Source organism: Cherax quadricarinatus, chromosome 40, assembly GCF_038502225.1.
Source record: "Cherax quadricarinatus isolate ZL_2023a chromosome 40, ASM3850222v1, whole genome shotgun sequence".
In the NCBI taxonomy this organism is placed as follows: domain Eukaryota; kingdom Metazoa; phylum Arthropoda; class Malacostraca; order Decapoda; family Parastacidae; genus Cherax; species Cherax quadricarinatus.
Genome location: NC_091331.1, coordinates 81,485 through 102,386, shown reverse-complemented (window position 1 = coordinate 102,386; position 20,902 = coordinate 81,485). Strand labels below are relative to the sequence as shown.

The 20,902-nt window shown below is 40.4% G+C and overlaps 1 protein-coding gene across 4 annotated transcripts in view; it reads right to left on the bottom strand.

Moving 5' to 3' along the window:
* The window catches only part of LOC128687143 (calcium and integrin-binding protein 1), a 97,916-nt gene that overhangs the window by 52,753 nt on the left and 24,261 nt on the right, over positions 1-20,902 (bottom strand). For all 4 annotated transcript variants that reach the window (XM_070092583.1, XM_070092582.1, XM_070092581.1 and 1 more), the window contains exons 3-4: positions 19,857-20,004; positions 4,227-4,326 (exon numbers count right to left, since the gene is read on the bottom strand). In XM_070092583.1, coding sequence (XP_069948684.1) covers positions 4,227-4,326; positions 19,857-20,004 — 248 coding nt within the window. The remainder of the gene's footprint in view (positions 1-4,226; positions 4,327-19,856; positions 20,005-20,902) is intronic.

Here is a 20,902-nt window from a genome sequence, read left to right as displayed (position 1 = left end):
TTTGAGGACGACCCCTACCCCTCCTTTCCCCTACAGATTTATACGCTCTCCAAGTCATTCTACTTTGATCCATTCTCTCTAAATGACCAAACCCCCTCAACAACCCCTCTTCAGCCCTCTGACTAATACTTTTAGTAACTCCCCACCTCCTCCTAATTTCCACACTCCGAATTCTCTGCATAATATTTACACCACACATTGCCCTGAGACACAACATCTCCACTGCCTCCAGCCACCTCCTCGTTGCAGCATTTACAACCCAAGCTTCACACCCATATAAGAGTGTTGGTACCAATATTCTTTCATACATTCCCTCCTTTACCTCCATAAATAACATTTTTTTGTCTCCACAGATACCTCAATACACCACTCACCTTTTTTTCCTTCATCAATTCTATGGTTAACCTCATCCTTCATAAACCCATCTGCTGACAAGTCAACTCTCAAATATCTGAAAACATTCACTTCTTCCATACTCCATCTCTCCAACACGATATCCAATTTTTCTCTATCTAAATCGTTTGATACCCTCATCACCTTACTCTTATCTATGTTCACTTTCAACTTTCTATCTTTACACACCCTCCCAAACTCGTCCACTAACCTTCGAAACTTTTCTTTAGAAGCTCCCATAAACACAGTATCATCAGCAAGAAGTAACTGTATCAACTCCCATTTTGTATTTGATTTCCCATAATTTAATCCCACCCCTCTCCCCAACAACCTAGCATTTACTTCTTTTACAACTCCATCTATAAATATATTAAACAACCATGGTGACATTACACATCCCTGTCTAAGACCTACTTTTACTGGGAAGTAATCTCCCTCTCTCCTACACACCCTAAGCTGAGCCTCACTATCCTCATAAAAACTCTTTACAGCATTTAGTAACTTACTACCTATTCCATATACTACTTGCAACATCTGCCCATTGCTCCCCTATCCACTCTATTACAGTGGACCCTCAGCTAACGACATTAATCCATTCCTGAAAGCTCATCGTTAGCTGAAATTATCGTTAGCTGAATTAATTTTCCCCACAAGAAATAATGGAAATCAAATTAATCTGTTCCTGACACCCCAAAGTATGAAAAAAAAAAATTTTTACCACATGAAATATTAATTTTAATACACACATACACACAAACTGACACTTACCTTTACTGAATAAATACCTGAAGATCTGGTGATGATTGATGGGATAGGAGGAAGGGAGAGTGTGGATATTGTTAATGTTTAGAAGGGGAATCCCCTTCCATTAGGACTTGAGGTAGCAAGTCCTTCTCTGGGGTTACTTCCCTTCTTTTAATGCCACTAGGACCTGCTTCAGAGTCACTGGATCTCTGTCGCACAACATATCTGTCCATACAGGCCTGTACCTCCCATTCCTTTATGACTTTCCTACAGTGGGTCGCAACATTGTCAGTGTAATAGTCACCAGCACAGCTTGCAATAGCTGTGTGAGGGTGATTTTCATCAAAAAAGGTTTGCACTTCAAGCCACTTTGCACACATTTCCTTAATCTTTGAAGTAGGCAACTTCCTCAATTTCTCTATCCCCTCCTCCGAAGCAGTTTCCTCAGGTATGGCCTCTTGCTGTTAAAGATGATCTTGCAGCTCATCAGTGGTTAGTTCTTCATTGTCCTCCTCCACCAACTCTTCCACATCCTCCCCACTAATCTCCAACCCCAAGGACTTCCCCAATGCCACAACTGATTCCACAACTGGCATACACTTCTCAGGGTTAGCCTCAAATCCTTCAAAATCCCTTTTGTCTATACATTCTGGCCACAGTTTCTTCCAAGCAGAGTTCAAGGTCCTCTTAGTCACTTCCTCCCAAGCCTTACCTATAATGTTTACACAATTGAGGATGCTAAAGTGATCTCTCCAAAACTCTCTTAGAGTCAACTGAGTTTCTGTGGTCACTACAAGGCACCTTTCAAGCATAGCTTTTGTGTACAGTTTCTTGAAGTTAAAAATGACCTGCTGGTCCATGGGCTGCAGGAGAGGAGTGGTATTAGGAGGCAAAAACTTGACCTTAATGAAGCTAATGTCCCCAGAAAGTCGCTCTGCCACGTCTGAGGATGGCTAGGAGCATTGTCTAATACCAGGAGGCACTTAAGGTCCAATTTCTTTTCCATTAGGTAATTTTTCACAGTGGGGGCAAATGCATGGTGTAACCAGTCATAGAAAAGGTCTCTAGTGACCCATGCCTTACTGTTTGGCCTCCACATCACACACAAATTAGCCTTGAGGACATTGTTTCTCCTGAACACTCTGGGAGTTTCAGAGTGATACACCAATAAAGGCTTCACTTTGCAATCACCACTAGCATTAGCACACATCAAGAGAGTAAGCCTGTCTTTCATAGGCTTATGTCCTGGGAGTGCCTTTTCCTCCTGAGTAATGTAGGTCCTGTTTGGCATTTTCTTCCAAAACAGGCCTGTTTTGCCACAATTAAACACTTGTTCAGGTTTCAGTCCTTCACTGTCTATGTACTCCTTGAATTCCTGCACATATTTTTCAGCCGCTTTGTGGTCCGAACTGGCAGCCTCACCATGCCTTATCACACTATGTATGCCACTGCGATTCTTAAATCTCTCAAACCAACCTTTGCTGGCCTTAAATTCACTCACATCACCACTAGTTGCAGGCATTTTTCTAATTAAATCCTCATGCAACTTACTAGCCTTTTCACATATGATCGCTTGAGAGATGCTATCTCCTGATATCTGTTTTTCGTTTATCCACACCAATAACAGTCTCTCAACATCTATCACTTGCGATCTCTTATTCGACAACAAAGTTGCACCTTTGGCAAGAACAGCTTCCTTGATTGCCATTTTCTTGGCCACAATAGTAGCGATGGTTGATTGGGGTTTCGTATACAACCTTGCCAGCTCGGAGACACGCACTCCACTTTCGTACTTAGCAATTATCTCTTTCTTCATATCCATAGTAATTCTCACCCTTTTTCCTGTAGGGTTGGCACTAGAAGCTTTCTTGGGGCCCATGGTGACTTATTTTGCAGGGTAAAATCACTAAAAACGCTGTGATAATATGAAATGTTCCGATTGTATGCTTGGATGCGACCGCTGTGGATGGCTTGTAAACACTAGCACCCACGGGACAAGTGAGGCGCACTCAGGCCACACATGGACGCGTCTCGAACGAATCGTGTTTGGCAAGTTTTTCAGCACTGAGGCAAAATTTTTGCGCTAAAATGTATCGTTAGCCGGATTTAACGTTAGGTGAAGCCATCATTAGCTAAGGGTCTACTGTATATGCCTTTTCTAAATTCATAAATTTATTTAATATGCACATTTATAATTGAGCACCTATATATAGCTTGCCATCTCGCATTTCTTCCCTTGGCCTGCTCACCTACTACCTCTCTAGACTCTCTGCTTCCTTCTTTTCACCCATGAATACAGACCCCTCTAGCCCATTTTCTTTCTGCTAGTTTCTCTTACTTTCCTACCTGCCTCCTTCTTTTCCCCTTCCTGCCTTTTTTTTTTTTTTTTTTTTAGGAATATATCTTTGGCAAAAATGGATGGCATTATTTGAATAACATAAATTATATGTACATTTAAACAGCAACACTTTCACTCCATTAAACCATACCCCCGGCCGGGATTGAACTTGCGGTCATAGAGTCTCAAAACTCCAGCCCGTCGCGTTAGCCACTAGACCAGCTAGCCACAATAAGATTCATCCAACTAGGTATATTTCTACACCATAGGAAAGTTAGCACAGGCACCTCTGTGACCACAAATGCAAGTTTTTACAGACGAATCTCCAGCTAGCGTGGCCGTGACGAACTCTAGCTCAAGTCCCTTCACTGCCGTCAACATGACTTAAGAAATCGTAATGACACGATTGCAAATAAACCATAACCAATCGTGTCATTACGATTTCTTAAGTCACTCCATTAAAATGGTTGAGTATAAAAGTTAACTATCTTGGATCACAAAGACAGTAATTATATGGGTGGGGTTATGAATCAGTTAAAGTTGACTTATTCTAAAATTTATCCATCATATTTAGTTACTTTTCTGTAGGTTAACTTTGGCAGATAAGCAAAACAAGAGAAGTAAACAAGAAGATATGATAATGGTCATAAATCTACAGCAGAGTATTTGAATTTTAGTAAACTCTCATAACACCTGGGTTATTCAGGAAAATCTGTAACCTAAAATAAAGTGTTTATAGTAAATGACATACCAAAAATGCGGAAGGCATACTCGGCTTTGACAGACTTGGGTGCTGCTTCACTGAACACTGACATCATGTCCAAGAAATCTTCAAAGGTGCAATCACCATCCTAGAAATCATTACATATTTAAGCCAAATACTGTATATTAAGTCTGTACCATCTAACCAATACACTGTACACATAGTACAAGACTTAAAGATAATTAACATCCTAAGATGTTCCTTAAGAGACATTTACAAAAAATTTCTCTGATTGTACATTTATTTCCAGTAAATATTACATAGTATGAAGTAACATGCACTACAAAATCAAATTAACTTAGTAGTTCCCTAATGTGCTTTATATTTAATCTAGAGTGTATTTTCTTCTTTTAACACACTGGCCGTATCTCACCGAGGTCGGGTGGCCCAAAAGGAAAAACAAAAGTTTCTCCTTTTACATCTAGTAATACAGTGGAATCCCAAGTTTCTAATTGCTCCCAACACAACCAATTATGTAAGTGTATTATTGTAAGTGCTTTTGTAAGTGTATTTTTGGGGGGTCTGAAATGGACTAATCTAATTTACATTATTCCTTATGGGAATAAATTCGTTTGGTAACGGCACCTGAACAGCCTTCTAGAACAAAGAAAGTTTGAAACTCAGGGTTTCACTGTATGTACAGGAGAAGGGGTTACTAGCCCCTTGCTCCTGGTATTTTAGTCGCCTCTTACAACATGCATGGCTTACAGAGGAAGAATTCTGTTCCACTTCCCCATGGAGATAAGTGGAAATAAACAAGAACAAGAACTAGAATGAAAAATAGAAGAAAACCCAGAAGAGAGTGTGTGTGTGTGTGTGTGTGTGTGTGTGTGTGTGTGTGTGTGTGTGTGTGTGTGTGTGTGTGTGTGTATATATATATATATATATATATATATATATATATATATATATATATATATATATATATATATATATATATATATATATATATATATATATATATATATATATATATATAGTCGAAGAGGTATGGGGTAGGTTTAAAAATGTAGTGTTAGAGTGTTCAGCAGAAGTTTGTGGTTACAGGAAAGTGGGTGCAGGAGGGAAGAGGAGCGATTGGTGGAATGATGATGTAAAGAGAGTAGTAAGGGAGAAAAAGTTAGCATATGAGAAGTTTTTACAAAGTAGAAGTGATGCAAGGAGGGAAGAGTATATGGAGAAAAAGAGAGAAGTTAAGAGAGTGGTGAAGCAATGTAAAAAGAGAGCAAATGAGAGAGTGGGTGAGATGTTATCAACAAATTTTGTTGAAAATAAGAAAAAGTTTTGGAGTGAGATTAACAAGTTAAGAAAGCCTAGAGAACAAATGGATTTGTCAGTTAAAAATAGGAGAGGAGAGTTATTAAATGGAGAGTTAGAGGTATTGGGAAGATGGAAGGAATATTTTGAGGAATTGTTAAATGTTGATGAAGATAGGGAAGCTGTGATTTCGTGTATAGGGCAAGGAGGAATAACATCTTGTAGGAGTGAGGAAGAGCCAGTTGTGAGTGTGGGGGAAGTTCGTGAGGCAGTAGGCAAAATGAAAGGGGGTAAGGCAGCCGGGATTGATGGGATAAAGATAGAAATGTTAAAAGCAGGTGGGGATATAGTTTTGGAGTGGTTGGTGCAATTATTTAATAAATGTATGGAAGAGGGTAAGGTACCTAGGGATTGGCAGAGAGCATGCATAGTTCCTTTGTATAAAGGCAAAGGGGATAAAAGAGAGTGCAAAAATTATAGGGGGATAAGTCTGTTGAGTGTACCTGGTAAAGTGTATGGTAGAGTTATAATTGAAAGAATTAAGAGTAAGACGGAGAATAGGATAGCAGATGAACAAGGAGGCTTTAGGAAAGGTAGGGGGTGTGTGGACCAGGTGTTTACAGTGAAACATATAAGTGAACAGTATTTAGATAAGGCTAAAGAGGTCTTTGTGGCATTTATGGATTTGGAAAAGGCATATGACAGGGTGGATAGGGGGGCAATGTGGCAGATGTTGCAAGTGTATGGTGTAGGAGGTAGGTTACTGAAAGCAGTGAAGAGTTTTTACGAGGATAGTGAGGCTCAAGTTAGAGTATGTAGGAAAGAAGGAAATTTTTTCCCAGTAAAGGTAGGCCTTAGACAAGGATGTGTGATGTCACCGTGGTTGTTTAATATATTTATAGATGGGGTTGTAAGAGAAGTAAATGCGAGGGTCTTGGCAAGAGGCGTGGAGTTAAAAGATAAAGAATCACACACAAAGTGGGAGTTGTCACAGCTGCTCTTTGCTGATGACACTGTGCTCTTGGGAGATTCTGAAGAGAAGTTGCAGAGATTGGTGGATGAATTTGGTAGGGTGTGCAAAAGAAGAAAATTAAAGGTGAATACAGGAAAGAGTAAGGTTATGAGGATAACAAAAAGATTAGGTGATGAAAGATTGAATATCAGATTGGAGGGAGAGAGTATGGAGGAGGTGAATGTATTCAGATATTTGGGAGTGGACGTGTCAGCGGATGGGTCTATGAAAGATGAGGTGAATCATAGAATTGATGAGGGAAAAAGAGTGAGTGGTGCACTTAGGAGTCTGTGGAGACAAAGAACTTTGTCCTTGGAGGCAAAGAGGGGAATGTATGAGAGTATAGTTTTACCAACGCTCTTATATGGGTGTGAAGCGTGGGTGATGAATGTTGCAGCGAGGAGAAGGCTGGAGGCAGTGGAGATGTCATGTCTGAGGGCAATGTGTGGTGTGAATATAATGCAGAGAATTCGTAGTTTGGAAGTTAGGAGGAGGTGCGGGATTACCAAAACTGTTGTCCAGAGGGCTGAGGAAGGGTTGTTGAGGTGGTTCGGACATGTAGAGAGAATGGAGCGAAACAGAATGACTTCAAGAGTGTATCAGTCTGTAGTGGAAGGAAGGCGGGGTAGGGGTCGGCCTAGGAAGGGTTGGAGGGAGGGGGTAAAGGAGGTTTTGTGTGCGAGGGGCTTGGACTTCCAGCAGGCATGCGTGAGCGTGTTTGATAGGAGTGAATGGAGACAAATGGTTTTTAATACTTGACGTGCTGTTGGAGTGTGAGCAAAGTAACATTTATGAAGGGATTCAGGGAAACCGGCAGGCCGGACTTGAGTCCTGGAGATGGGAAGTACAGTGCCTGCACTCTGAAGGAGGGGTGTTAATGTTGCAGTTTAAAAACTGTAGTGTAAAGCACCCTTCTGGCAAGACAGTGATGGAGTGAATGATGGTGAAAGTTTTTCTTTTTCGGGCCACCCTGCCTTGGTGGGAATCGGCCGGTGTGATAATAAATAAATAATAATAATATATATATGCATGCTTGTACATGCATGTGTAATGTGACCTAAATGTAAGGATAAGTCACAAGACATACTTGAAATCTTGCATGTTTACGAAACAGAAAAAAGACACCAGCAATCCTACCATCGTGTAAAACAATTACAGGCTTTCGTTTTACACTCAGCAGGACAGTAGTACTTCCTCCCTGGGTGGTTGCTGTCTATCAACCTACTACATAGGGTAAACAGTATGTTGTTCAAAATTATCTTCAATGTAACACAAAATATTACAACTCACAAAATAATATACAGTAGACCGTTATTTAACACGGTAGTTACGTTCCTGAAAACACCGTGTTAGGTAAAAAAAACCGTGTTAGATGAACTAAAGAACTTATAGGAAAAATAGGGTTACGTTCCTGAAAGCCCCAAAAAAGCCAAACAACTTTTTTTTAGGCCTCCACATCTTACAAAAATAAAAGTGAATATGTAATTGCAGTTCATTGTTGTGATGTATTATGTTGTTTTTACTGCTTAAGACTACAAATGTAACAGAAATAATAGTATTTCTTACCTTAAATTGTGGGTGCTGGTGTTTGTGAATGATTGTGAAGAGAGTGGAGTTATGCTGTGGCCCTACTGGTCTGAGGTGGATGGTAGAGGTTCTGGTACTGAAGTTGATGATTGTACTGGAGTGTCTAACTTTGTTATTCAGTCAATCAAGTCATTCAGTAAGTCAGTAAAGTGATTCAGTAAGACAGTCAAGTGATTCTGTAAGTCAGTCAAGTTATTCAGTAAGTCAGTCAAGTCATTCAGTAAGTCAGTCAAGTCATTCAGTAAGTCAATCAAGACAGTATGTCAGTCAAGCCATTCAGTAAGTCAGTCAAGACAGTAAGTCAAATCATTCAGTAAGTCAGTCAAGTCATTCAATAAGTTAGTCAAGTCATTCAGTAAGTCAGTCAAGTCATTCAGTAAGTCAGTCAAGTCATTCAGGTTGCCAATCAAATTATTCAGTAAGTCAGTTAGGTCATTCAGTTAGTCAAATCATTCAGTGTCAGTCAAATCATTCAGTAAGTCAGTCAAATCATTCAGTAAGTAAGTCAAGTCACTCAGTAAGTCAGTCATTCAGTAAGCAGTCAGTCAGTCAGTCACACAAACTTATGTTTACATTTTTTTCGTTAATTCTAAGACTTAAATGTTTACACCTTTTCTTGCCACTTTGAGCAACACTGGTATGCTTACTGGGTGTCATGATTGCTTGGTAGATATAAGATCATGATACATGATTGCTTGGTAGATACAAAAGATCAAAACACAATTCACAATCACAAGCTTGTAGCAGAGAAGTTGGACTGGACAGGTATGAATTACAATGCTTTGATGGTGGGGTGGTGTCAGGGAGTTGCTGGGGACGGCCCGAGGTCTTCCCAGCTGAACCACAACAAGGCGGCCGCTTGAGGAAAAGAGAAGTTTTTTTTGCCTTCCCACAAACTGAACCGTGTTAAATTCATCATACGACGTGTTACATAAAATTGTGCCGCAATTCTTCAATCGTGCTATGCTCAAATTGTGCCAAATAAACTCGGCCAATGGCTTTAATCCGTTCCAGAGAGCTAGCCTTTAGTCGAATTAATTTTCCCCATAAGAAATAATGGAAATCCAATTAATCCGTTCCAGACAGCCAAAAGTATTAAAAAAATTCTACATGAAATATACATTTCCCTACACAGAAAACAATGAGACATGCCCAATACATACATAAATAAATACTAAACTGACACTTCCTTTATTGAAGAGTATTGTTGAGTGATGAGACACTGTTTTTCCTGAACACTTTGGGATTTTCACAGTGATACACGAGTAAAGGCTTCACTTTGCAATCCCCACTAGCATTACAACAAAACATGAGAGTTAGCCTGTCTTTCATAGGCTTGTGTCCTGGGAGTGCCTTTTCCTCCTGAGTAATTTGTAATGTAGGTCTTGTTTGGCATTTTCTTCCAGAACAGGCCTGTTTCGTCACAATTAAACACTTGTTGGGGTTGGAATTTTTCAGCTTCGCCATGCCTTATCACATTGTGTATGCCACTACGATTCTTAAATCTCTCAAACCAACCTTTGCTGGCCTTAAATTCACCAATATGAGCACTAGTTCCAGACATTTTTTCCTGTTCACCTGGGTGTTAGTTGGCTGGTGTGGGTCGCATCCTGGGGGACAAGATTAAGGACCCCAATAGAAATAAGTTAGACAGTCCTCGATGATGCACTGACTTTCTTGGGTTGTCCCGGGTGGCTAATCCTCTGGGGTTAACTGTTTCTCTGTATTCTCGATCAGCCACACCAACAACAGTATCTCCACATCTTTAAGTAGTACAGCTGGCCATGGTGCAGCAGCAGCTGACGGTGGTGCAGCAACAGCTGATGGTGGTGCAGCAGCAGCTGACCGTGGTACGATAGTATTTCTCACTCTTTTTACCACAGGGTTAACACTAGAAGCTTTCTTGGGGCCCATGGTGGCTTATTTAGCAGTTACAAGCACTAAAAACACTGGAATAATACAAAATATATCACAGGTACATGTGGAATTGACCGAAACGGCTTGTAAACATTGGCACACTGAGTCTAGGAGTGGCTGGGCCCACTCCGGCCACATGGACACGTTTGGGACGAAAGCCATTAGATGAGTTTTTCGCCATTGGTAGAGCCAATATTTTTACGCCAAAGAGCACGGTTAGGCGTTAGTCGATGCCGCCGTTGGTCAGGGATCCACTGTATTCCTATGTCATGAGCCTACCTACCACATAAATTCTAATTAGACAGTCAATTTAAGCGAATAGTGTACAGTAAACTCTCCATATAATGGACTTCGGAAATACAGAACAAAATCCACTGGGTCAACTGCTATTTAAATAATGGACAAAGTCCTTTGGTTGCAGAACTGTTCATTATTGTTATAATCATAGCAAAACAATCTTATCTCTATCCACAATAATTGCCATGTACTAGCCATCCGCTCCCTCAATTCATCCATTATATGGAGGGTTTACTGTACTGTACCTAGACTTCTTCTTTCTTCTTTCAACGCACCGGCTGCATCACACCAAGGCAGGGTTTACCTGGAGTTTACCTGGAGAGAGTTCCGGGGGTCAATGCCCCCGCGGCCCGGTCTGTGACCAGGCCCCCTGGTGGATCAGAGCCTGATCAACCAGGCTGTTACCGCTGGCTGCACGCAATCCAACGTACAAGTCACAGCCCGGCTGGTCAGGTACCGACTTTAGGTGCTTGTCCAGTGCCAGCTTGAAGACTGCCAGGGAGGCAGTTGAACAGTCTTGGGCCCCTGACACTTATTGTATTGTCTCTTAACGTGCTAGTGACATCCCTGCTTTTCATTGGGGGGATGTTGCATCGTCTGCCAAGTCTTTTGCTTTCGTTGAGAGTGATTTTCGTGTGCAAGTTCGGTACTAGTCCCTCTAGGATTTTCCAGGTGTATATAATCATGTATCTCTCCCGCCTGCATTCCAGGGAATACAGGTTCAGGAACTTCAAGCGCTCCCAGTAACTGAGGTGTTTTATCTCCGTTATGTGCGCCGTGAAGGTTCTCTGTACATTTTCTAGGTCAGCAATCTCACCTGCCTTGAAAGGTGCTGTTAGTGTGCAGCAATATTCCAGCCTAGATAGAACAAGCGACCTGAAGAGTGTCATCATGGGCTTGGCATCCTTAGTTTTGAAGGTTCTCATTATCCATCCTGTCATTTTTCTAGCAGATGCGATTGATACAATGTTATGGTCTTTGAAGGTGAGATCCTCCGACATGATCACTCTCAGGTCTTTGACCTTGGTTTTTCGCTCTATTTTGTGGCCGGAATTTGTTTTGTACTCTGATGAAGTTTTAATTTCCTCGTGTTTACCATATTGGAGTAATTGAAATTTCTCATCATTGAACTTCATATTGTTTTCTGCAGCCCAATGAAAGATTTGGTTGATGTCCGCCTGGAGCCTTGCAGTGTCTGCAATGGAAGACTGTCATGCAGATTCGGGTGTTATCTGCAAAGGAAGACACGGTGCTGTGGCTGACATCCTTGTCTATGTCAGATATGAGGATGAGAAACAAGATGGGAGCGAGTACTGTGCCTTGTGGAAGGAAAAACAAATTTTTCTCCTTTTACATTTACTAATATATACAGGAGAAGGGGTTACCAGCCCCTTGCTCCCGGCATTTTAGTCGTCTCCTACGACACGCATGGCTTACGGAGGAAGAATTCTGTTCCACTTCCCCTAGACATTAAATATTATTGATCAGTATAAAGCCTATATTTATAATCATTCCTATACACATAGTACTGAAGAAAGAAAATGTACTTTTAACCCTTTCAGGATCGAGAGGCCCTCTCCTAAACTTGTTCTCAGGGTCGGAAATTTAAAAAAAAAAATTATTTTTTCCTACGAAATGATAGAGAATCTTTTACCGATCATAACGACACCAAAAGTATGAAATCTGATGGAAAACTTACGGAATTATGCTTTCGCGAAGTTAGGGTCTTGACGATGTTTACGCATCGGCATTTTAATAGGGTCCAGCATAAACAAGACAGACATTCCTGGCACTAAAATAACATTTCCTCTGTTCATTAGTCACGTCCCCAGGCCTCTGTTACATTTCTTTTGCTTTCCACTTTGAATTTTTATTCTCACAAAAAAATAGAAGATTTACTGTTATGCAGACTACTGCTTTAGTGTAAAAATACAGTGGACCCTCGACCAACGATGGCATCGATTAACGATAAATCCAACTAGCGATACATTTTATCGCAAAAATTTTGCCTCGACTAGCGCTAAAAAACCCGACCAACGCTATTCATTCCATTCGAGACGCGTCCACTTTGGCCTGAGTGCGCCTCACTTGTCCCATGGGTGCCAGTGTTTACAAGCCAGCCAGCCACTGCGGTCGCTTCCAAACATACAATTGGAACATTTCATATTATCACAGCCTTTGTAGTGATTGCACCTGCAAAATAAGTCACCATGGGCCCCAAGAAAGCTTCTAGTGCCAACCCTACAGCAAAAAGGGTGAGAATTACTATGGAGATGAAGAAAGAGATCATTGCTAAGTATGAAAGTGGAGTGCATGTCTCCGAGCTGGTCAGGTTGAAGTCTTTGTACCAAGATCCCATGATGTTGCAGTGTCTGACAGATGTGGTGAATGGTTTTGAAAACCGACAAGTTGAAGAATTGAGACACTTGTGCAACACATGGGAATCTTTATTGAAGAAACGTTTCGCCACACAGTGGCTTCATCAGTCCACTACAAAGTAGAAATGGGTAGGAGAGGAGGAGTTCGAGGTAATCAGTCCCTCAACCTGGAATCGATGTGTTCAGTCCATCACTCTTGTGATGGGATCTTGGTACAAAGACTTCAACACTTGCCCAACCTTTGGACAATGACCTACTTACACAAGTGGCAGGTCCCACTGTGATCCCGCCTCCTCCTGCTTCAACTCATCTGACTGCCGTATATAATCCACCTCTCTGGCCCTATGCTGCACTACCTACAAGAGTGATGGACTGAGCACATCGATTCCAGGTTGAGGGACTGATTACGTGGTTAGAAATTTGCAATTTCACCAATTTCACGCAAACTAAAAAATATGCCAATATCAAAATAGGGTCCAGAATGGACAATGCAAACATTCCTGGCTCTAAAATAACATTTTCTTTGTTCATCAGTCACGTCTCCAGGCCCCTCTGATATTACTCTTGCTTTCTATTTTGAATTTTTATTCAAACAAAAAATAGAAGATTTACTGTTATGCAGACTACTGCAATATTGTAATAATTGTATAAATAATGTCAATCCATTCATAACTGCATATTAGAATGGCTAGTTGGGCATTTATTGGACAATGACATCATTTGTTTACTTTTGAACATCGGCAAAAATCAAACATTTCCCCTACTTTGAGCTCCATTTCAAGGTTCTTTTCATAGCAAAACCAATCAAAATCACCTCTATTTCTATAATACGTTTTCCAGTCTATCAAATGAGATCAAGAAAACAAGAATACAACCATAAATACTATACGAAAATACACCACAAAGTCGGTGTTTTAATCCAAAAACACGGTCAGATTTTTTTTTTCTCATTATGCACTGCGTGCTGCAGAATTTTTTTTATGTGGTGCACACTGACCACAAAGACCCATTCTCTCACATGTGGGCCTACCAGCTTTCTCCTGCTTGATTTGAAGCCGCTAGAATTTTTGAGTACATATACAGTGGACCCCCGGTATTTGATGGCATCGGTATACGTTAAATCCGGTATTCGATACATTTTAACGCAAAAATTTTGCCTTGCCACTCGTTAACCCTTTGAGGGTCGACAGGCCCTCTCCGAAACTCGTTCTCAGGGTCGGCTAAATTTCAAAAAAAAATAAAATTATTTTTTCTTATGAAAAAATAGAGTTTTTTTTTCTAAACATTATAGGATAAACAAAAAAAATTTACCATCAATACTGACGGAGATATGGATGCATGAAGTTTGCAGAAAATGAGCCCCGTATGGCAACAGCGGCGACTGCCGCTCACCGGTAAACTTTAGTTTACTTGTATTTGAAGGTTTGTTGTTTTTTTCACTATTTTATTTTTTCACATAACTTATGTGGCCTATGAGACCAAAGTAAGGTGCAATGTACATATATACACTCGTTGTATACAACACAATAAGCACACAAACATAATTATCAATATATTGTTTACAAAACTTGTTTACAAAAACAAACAATACAAAACATTGTTTATTATTATTGTTCTCTAATATATATACCAATATACAGTCACTGAACATATTCCTATTAGTTCTGCAGCTTGTGGAACTCTGAAACATGGTGTCATACACAATGGTGTTTTATCTTTCTCCCTCATTCTATCTCTTTCAATCTGTCTCTCTCTTTCTATCTGTCTGTCTACCTCTGTCTCACAGGTACACATAAATACAAGTATACATAGTATAAATTACCTAGGATAACCCAAGAAATCCAGACAAAGTGCTATACTCTGCTTGAAGATGTGAGTAAAAGTGATGACACAGTCTTGTGGCTCTCTGAGACAGAGAGCTAGACGGATAGACAGATAGACAGGGAGCTTGACAGACAGACAAATAGACAGACAGAAATGTTAGTGTACCAGCAGAAACAAAGGGAGGGCGATGTTCATCTAATCTTTTCTAATCAGTTCTACCCTCCTCCTCCTCCTCTTCCCCCTACTCTTCCTCCTCTTCCCCCTACTCTTCCTCATACTCTTCCTCATACTCTTCCTCTTCCTCCTACTCTTCCTCTTCCTCCTCCTCCTCTTCCTCCTCCTCCTCTTCTTCCTCTTCCTCCTCCTCCTCTTCCTCCTCTTCTTCCTCTTCCTCTTCTTCCTCTTCCCCCTAATCTTCCTCCTACTATTCCTCTTCCTCCTCCTCTTCCTCTTATTCCTCTTCCTCCTACTCTTCCTCTTCCTCCTCCTCCTCTTCCTCCTCCTCCTCTTCTTCCTCTTCTCCCTACTCTTCCTCCTTCTCCTTCTCCATAGTGTAAATTACCAGGAGTCGGCAGCTGTCAAAATGACATATTGTCTCATTACTCACTCCCCCTCCCGCCTGTCAAAACAATGGGGTCGGATGCTGCTGCCCTTCCTCCATTCTATCTAATTATCTTTCTCCCTCATTCTATCTCTTTCTATCTGTCTGTTTATCTCTGTCTCACAGGTACACATAAATACAAGTATACATAGTATAAATTACCTAGGATAACCCAAGAAACCCAGACAAAGTGCTATACTCTGCTTGAAGATGTGAGTAAAAGTGATGACGCAGTCTTGTGGCTCTCTGAGACAGAGAGCTAGACGGATAGACAGGGAGCTTGACAGACAGGCAAATAGACAGACAGAAATGTTAGTATACCAGCAAAAACAAAGGGAGGGCGATGTTCATCTCATCTTTTGGTCTCAGCTGCACGCTCATTTACCCTCATCAAACGTCAGCACTTATCAGATGTTATCTCCCCTTATCTTGTTACTGTCATGGATGAACATTTATTATTACATATTATTATTATTATTATTACCTATTATTATTATGTATTATTATTATGTATTATTATTATTATGTATTATTGTTATCATTACGTATTCTTCTTCTTCCTCCTCCTCCTCCTCTTCTTCCTCCTCCTCCTCCTCCTCTTCTTCCTCTTCCTCCTCCTCCTCCTCCTCTTCTTCCTCCTCCTCCTCCTCCTCTTCTTCTTCCTCCTCCTCCTCCTCCTCTGCCTCCTCCTCCTCTTGCCTCCTCCTCCTCTTGCCTCCTCCTCCTCTTGCCTCCTCCTCCTCTGCCTCCTCCTCCTCCTCCATTCTTGGAACAAGTTTGAAGAGCTTGTAGTTCATAATCACTATCACTATCATCACCAATGCTCACATCTGAGTCTGGGATTTTGGAAAATAGGAGTTTCCTCTTTGATTCTGGTACAACTGAACGTGAACAAGACGGCCCAGCACCAGAGGTGGAAGGCTGTGGGTTGTCTGGGTTTTCCTCACTATTACCCATATTATGGTCATTAGTTTCGGTCAAAACCTCACCAGAACCTTGAAACTCATCTTCACTGTCACTTCCATCTGTATTAGAACTGTCACTGGGGAACAAAAGTGTCCCAATTCGCCGAGGAGTGAGGAACTTCTTACCGCAGGGCACGGTGGACATTGTGTACTATGATGGCATTCCCACAATGCACCACTGGGTCCCAGATTTTTTTCCTACTGCGCACACCCACCACACAGACCCATTCTCTCACATCTAGGCTTATCAGCCTTTTCCTGCGAGATTTGAGGCCGCTAGAATTTATGCGTACTAGTACGTCAAAAACCCCTACGCGTAAGACGTACTAGTACGACCAAAACCCTCAAAGGGTTAAAAAACCCGCCATATGCAATTCGTCCGGGAAGCGTCCACGTGAGGCCTGAACTGCCCCAGGTGTGCCAGTGTTTACAAGCCAGCCAGTGTGCTCGCATCTAAGCATACATTCGGTACATTCCATATTATCACAGTGTTTTTGGTGCTTGTTTCTGCAAAATAAGTCACCATGGACCCCAAGAAAGCTTCTAGTGCCAACCCTGTAGTAAAAAGGGTGAGAAATAGTATGGAAATTAAGAAAGATTTTGAAGGGTTTGGGGCTAACCCTGAGAAGCCTATGCAAGTTGTGGAATCCATTGTGCCTACTTCAAAAATTAAGGAAATGTGTGCAAAGTGGGTTGAACTGCAAACCTTTATGGATGAAAATCACCCTAACACAGCTACTGCAAGCCGTGCTGGTGACTATTACAATGACAATGTTGTGGCCCATTTTAGACAAATCTTAAAGGAACGGGAGGTACAGAGCTCTATGGACAGATTTGTTGTGCGACAGAAGTCCAGTGACTCTCAAGCTGGTCCTAGTGGCATTAAAAGAAGATGGGAAGTAACCCCGGAAAAGGACTTGCTACCTCAAGTCCTAATGGAAGGGGATTTCCCTTCTAAACATTAACAACTTCAACACTCTACCCTCCTCCCATCTCATCAATCATCACCAGATCTTCATTAAAGGTAAGTGTCATGTATTCTATTGTTAGTAGAGTACTACTAACTGTGCATGTCTTCTTCAGTTTGTGTGCATTAAACTTAATATTCCATGTGTTAAAACTTTTTTTTCATAGTACTTTTGGGTGTCTTGCACGGATTAATTTGATTTCCATTATTTCTTATGGGGAAAATTAATTCGCCTTTTTGGCATACAATGAGCTCTCAGGAACGGATTAATATCGTATACCGGGGGTCCACTGTACGTCAAACACAGTGGCTCATAAGATGTATATATATGACCGAAACAGTAGGTAATGAATTCCAGATTTTTGGGCCTTTTATGTGCAATGCATTTTTACATAGTGTGAAATGGACATGAAGAACATCAAAGAGTGATCTGTGCCTTGTGTTGTGGTCATGTGTTCTGTTGAGGTTGGCAAGGAGATGTTTGAGGGGAGGGTTTATATCTGAGTTCAGTGTTCTATGTATGTAGTAGGTACAATAATAAGAATGGATGTTTTGTATGGTGAGTAACTTTAGAGTTCTGAATATTGGTGGAGTATGCTGCCTGTAGTGGGAATTTGTTATCATTCTGACTGCAGCCTTTTGTTGGGTAATTAATGGTCTGAGATGGTTTATTGTTGTTGAGCCCCATGCACAAATTCCATATGTGAGATAGGGGTAAATGAGTGAGTGATATAGGGCCAGGAGGGCTGACTGTGGAACCTAGTACCGTATCTTCGATAGTATGCCTACGGTCTTGGAGATTTTCTTGGAAATGTGTTGTATATGTGTTTGAAATTTGAGTCTATTATCAAGGTGGATTCCTAAGAATTTTCCCTCTGTGAGTTTTGTGATAGGTGATCCATTTATCATTATGTTAAGAGGGACATCTGTGGTTCTGTTTCCAAACTATATGAAGTAGGTTTTGTCAATATTGAGAGTAAGCTTGTTAATCATCATCCAAGTAGATATTTTCTGTAATTCAGTATTTACAGTATTGGCTAGCATGACTGGGCTTGGGTGAGAGAAGACGTATGTAGTGTCATCTCCAAATACTGTGGGTTTGAGTAGTTGCGATGCATTTGGTAGGTCGTTTATGTAAATGAGAAAGAGGAGAGGGCCAAGGACACTTTCCTGTGGGACACCAACAGTAATTGGCTGTGTGGAAGAGTCTGCTCCATTTGTGTACACATATTGGCTTCTGTTGCTAAGGTACGACTTTAGGTAGTTGAGGGAGTGCCCTCTTATACAATAGTGTGATAATTTTATGTGCAGCAAATCATGGTCAACTGTATCAAAAGCTTTACGTAAATCAATGAAGATCCCCAATGGGACTTCTTTTTTCTCGAGTGTAGTGTATATCTGTTCTAGCACATGTATAATAGCATCATTCATATTTTTATTAGGCCTGAACCCAAACTGACAGGGGCTGAGTATGTTGGGGGAGATGAGATAGGAATAGATTCGCTTATGAATTAATTTTTCAAAGATTTTAGAGAGAGGGTGTAAGTTGGATATTGGCCTATAGTTATTCAAGTCTATTTGATCTCCTCCTTTATGTATCGGGGTGACCATCGCTATTTTGAGAACTGTGGAGAAGGTAGAGGATTCGATGGATTTGTTAAAGTGTGTTGCAATGATTGGTGACACCACTTGCAAAGCTTTTTTGTATATAAAGGGTGGTAAGGTATTTAAATCTCCTGTCTTTTTTTTTAGTGTGTTGATAATAAGGGAGACTTCTGTTGGGTTAGTTGGAGCTAGGAACAGTGTGTTCGGGTAGCTGCCAGTGAGGTAGTCATTGGGTGGGGTATTTGAGCTTGGGATTTTATTGACAAGGTTTTTTCCTATGGTGGAGAAGAAAACATTGAGTCTGTTTCAGTTGGTGGGAGTTGGGGTTCATCTGGTTTTGTTAGTTTGATTGCTCTGTGTCCTGATATCTTTTTTGTTCCTAGAATTTTAGATAGGGTTTGCCAGGTCTTTTTTATATGACCTTTTAGGTTGGATAATCTGTTCTCATAATACAATTTTTTTGCTCTTCTTATCAGGCTGGTTAGGACTGATGAGTAATGTTTTGTTTGGTCTCTTGTTATGTGACCCATTCTATACTGTTTTTCATATAGACAGACAAACAGATAGACATGTTTATATGTAACAGTGAAAACAAACAAAGCCAAGGCAGTGCACTATCATCAAGTGTCACTCATTGCTGCACTGTCAGCAATGGAGTGACACTCGTCTTACACAATGCTTCAAGGAGTTTCATGTATACTCCAGCACGTCTAAAATATTGCTGGAACCTATAAAAACTATATATATATTTTTAGACAATAGTAGGTGACCAAGGCAGGTGAAAATGTTCACCTGTCAGTGTGCTGGTGACTGAGTACCTAATATTAGCGTCAGAACAAACATTGGCTATGAAATCACAAGAACTACTACAATTTGTAATTATCAGAACAAAAAAAAATATATAAATTAAAAACAAAAAAAACAAAAAAAAAAAGAGATAAAAAAGGTATATTGGCAACACTTCTGCAAGTGGCAGGACTCCATGTTGTCATCAGGTAAGCATCCAGCACCAACTTCGCAGTCTTATATCTCGGTAAGTACTGATTTTAAAAATTGTTTTTGGTCTTATTACACACAAAAAATTGCCTTCTTTAATTAAAAAAAAAATCAAAACAGTCAGAGTGCTGGCAGTGAAAATGTAGATCTACGATCGGACAGTTTAAGGGTTAAGAAAAAATGCTAATAATTTCAGAACTTTAACTACATACCTTTGTTGATGAGAAAATAAAACACATACGTTCTCCAAATGGGTTGGCTCGCAGTTCTGGTAGAGTCAATAACTTGTCCATGGGAAGTTTGGCATTACGGTTGTGTCCCACCTTCTCCAAGGCCAGATTCTTAAAGCGTTTGTGTGCACTATAGTTAGAAACAATCTAAAATGAATAAACTGTATTGAAATATAGTTTGTGGTTTAAATGAAAAATGAAAACTTAATGAGATTAGAGGGAGTATTTGTTTTGAAAGCTTTATTAATGTTCACAGTTCTTAATTACAGTATTTGCCCAGCACAGAAATCAAACCCAGGCTATATCAGTTATAAGCTGAACATTCTACCCCTGAGCCACTGGTCATCTTCTGTATGAAGACATCACCATGCTTATGTACATTGGTTTATTATTTTAAGGCTACATCACCACTCAAATATATTTTAAACCCCTAAAACAGGGATTAAAATAAATTCTCAGCATATACAAACACAAATACACACCTTTCAATTAATGTATAAAACTATGCCATTTATATTGTACAGCAATACAGTACTCACTACACTATATTAAGAACTACAGATTTAAAATAATCAATATAATGTATCTAAAAGTTGTTCAGCCCTTTTTTAGGGTTTACTGCTTCTTATTTATAATAATAATAATAAGCCCTTTTATTTAAACTTTTACCAATATTATAAAATGAGAAGGCATGGAGCAATACTGCTGACACGTAAGTACCGTAATACACTACCAGGCCATACACAACTCTACCCTCCTCACATGGTTGCTATCCATCTGACAATCCAGTGTACTATATGCATATATTAATCCTTAAACTCTCCAAACGTAGATCTACGTTCACGTGTGGGGGGCTCCGAACATAGATCTACTTTTTTTTACATGCTTTCAAATGGGGAAAATCAAAGTCGGAGCGCTACGCACGTAAACGTAGATCTACGTTTGGACAGTTTAAGGGTTAAACATTACCTGGAGTATACCTGTAGAAGGTTCCAGGATCAATGCCCCTGCAGCCCAGTTTGTGACCA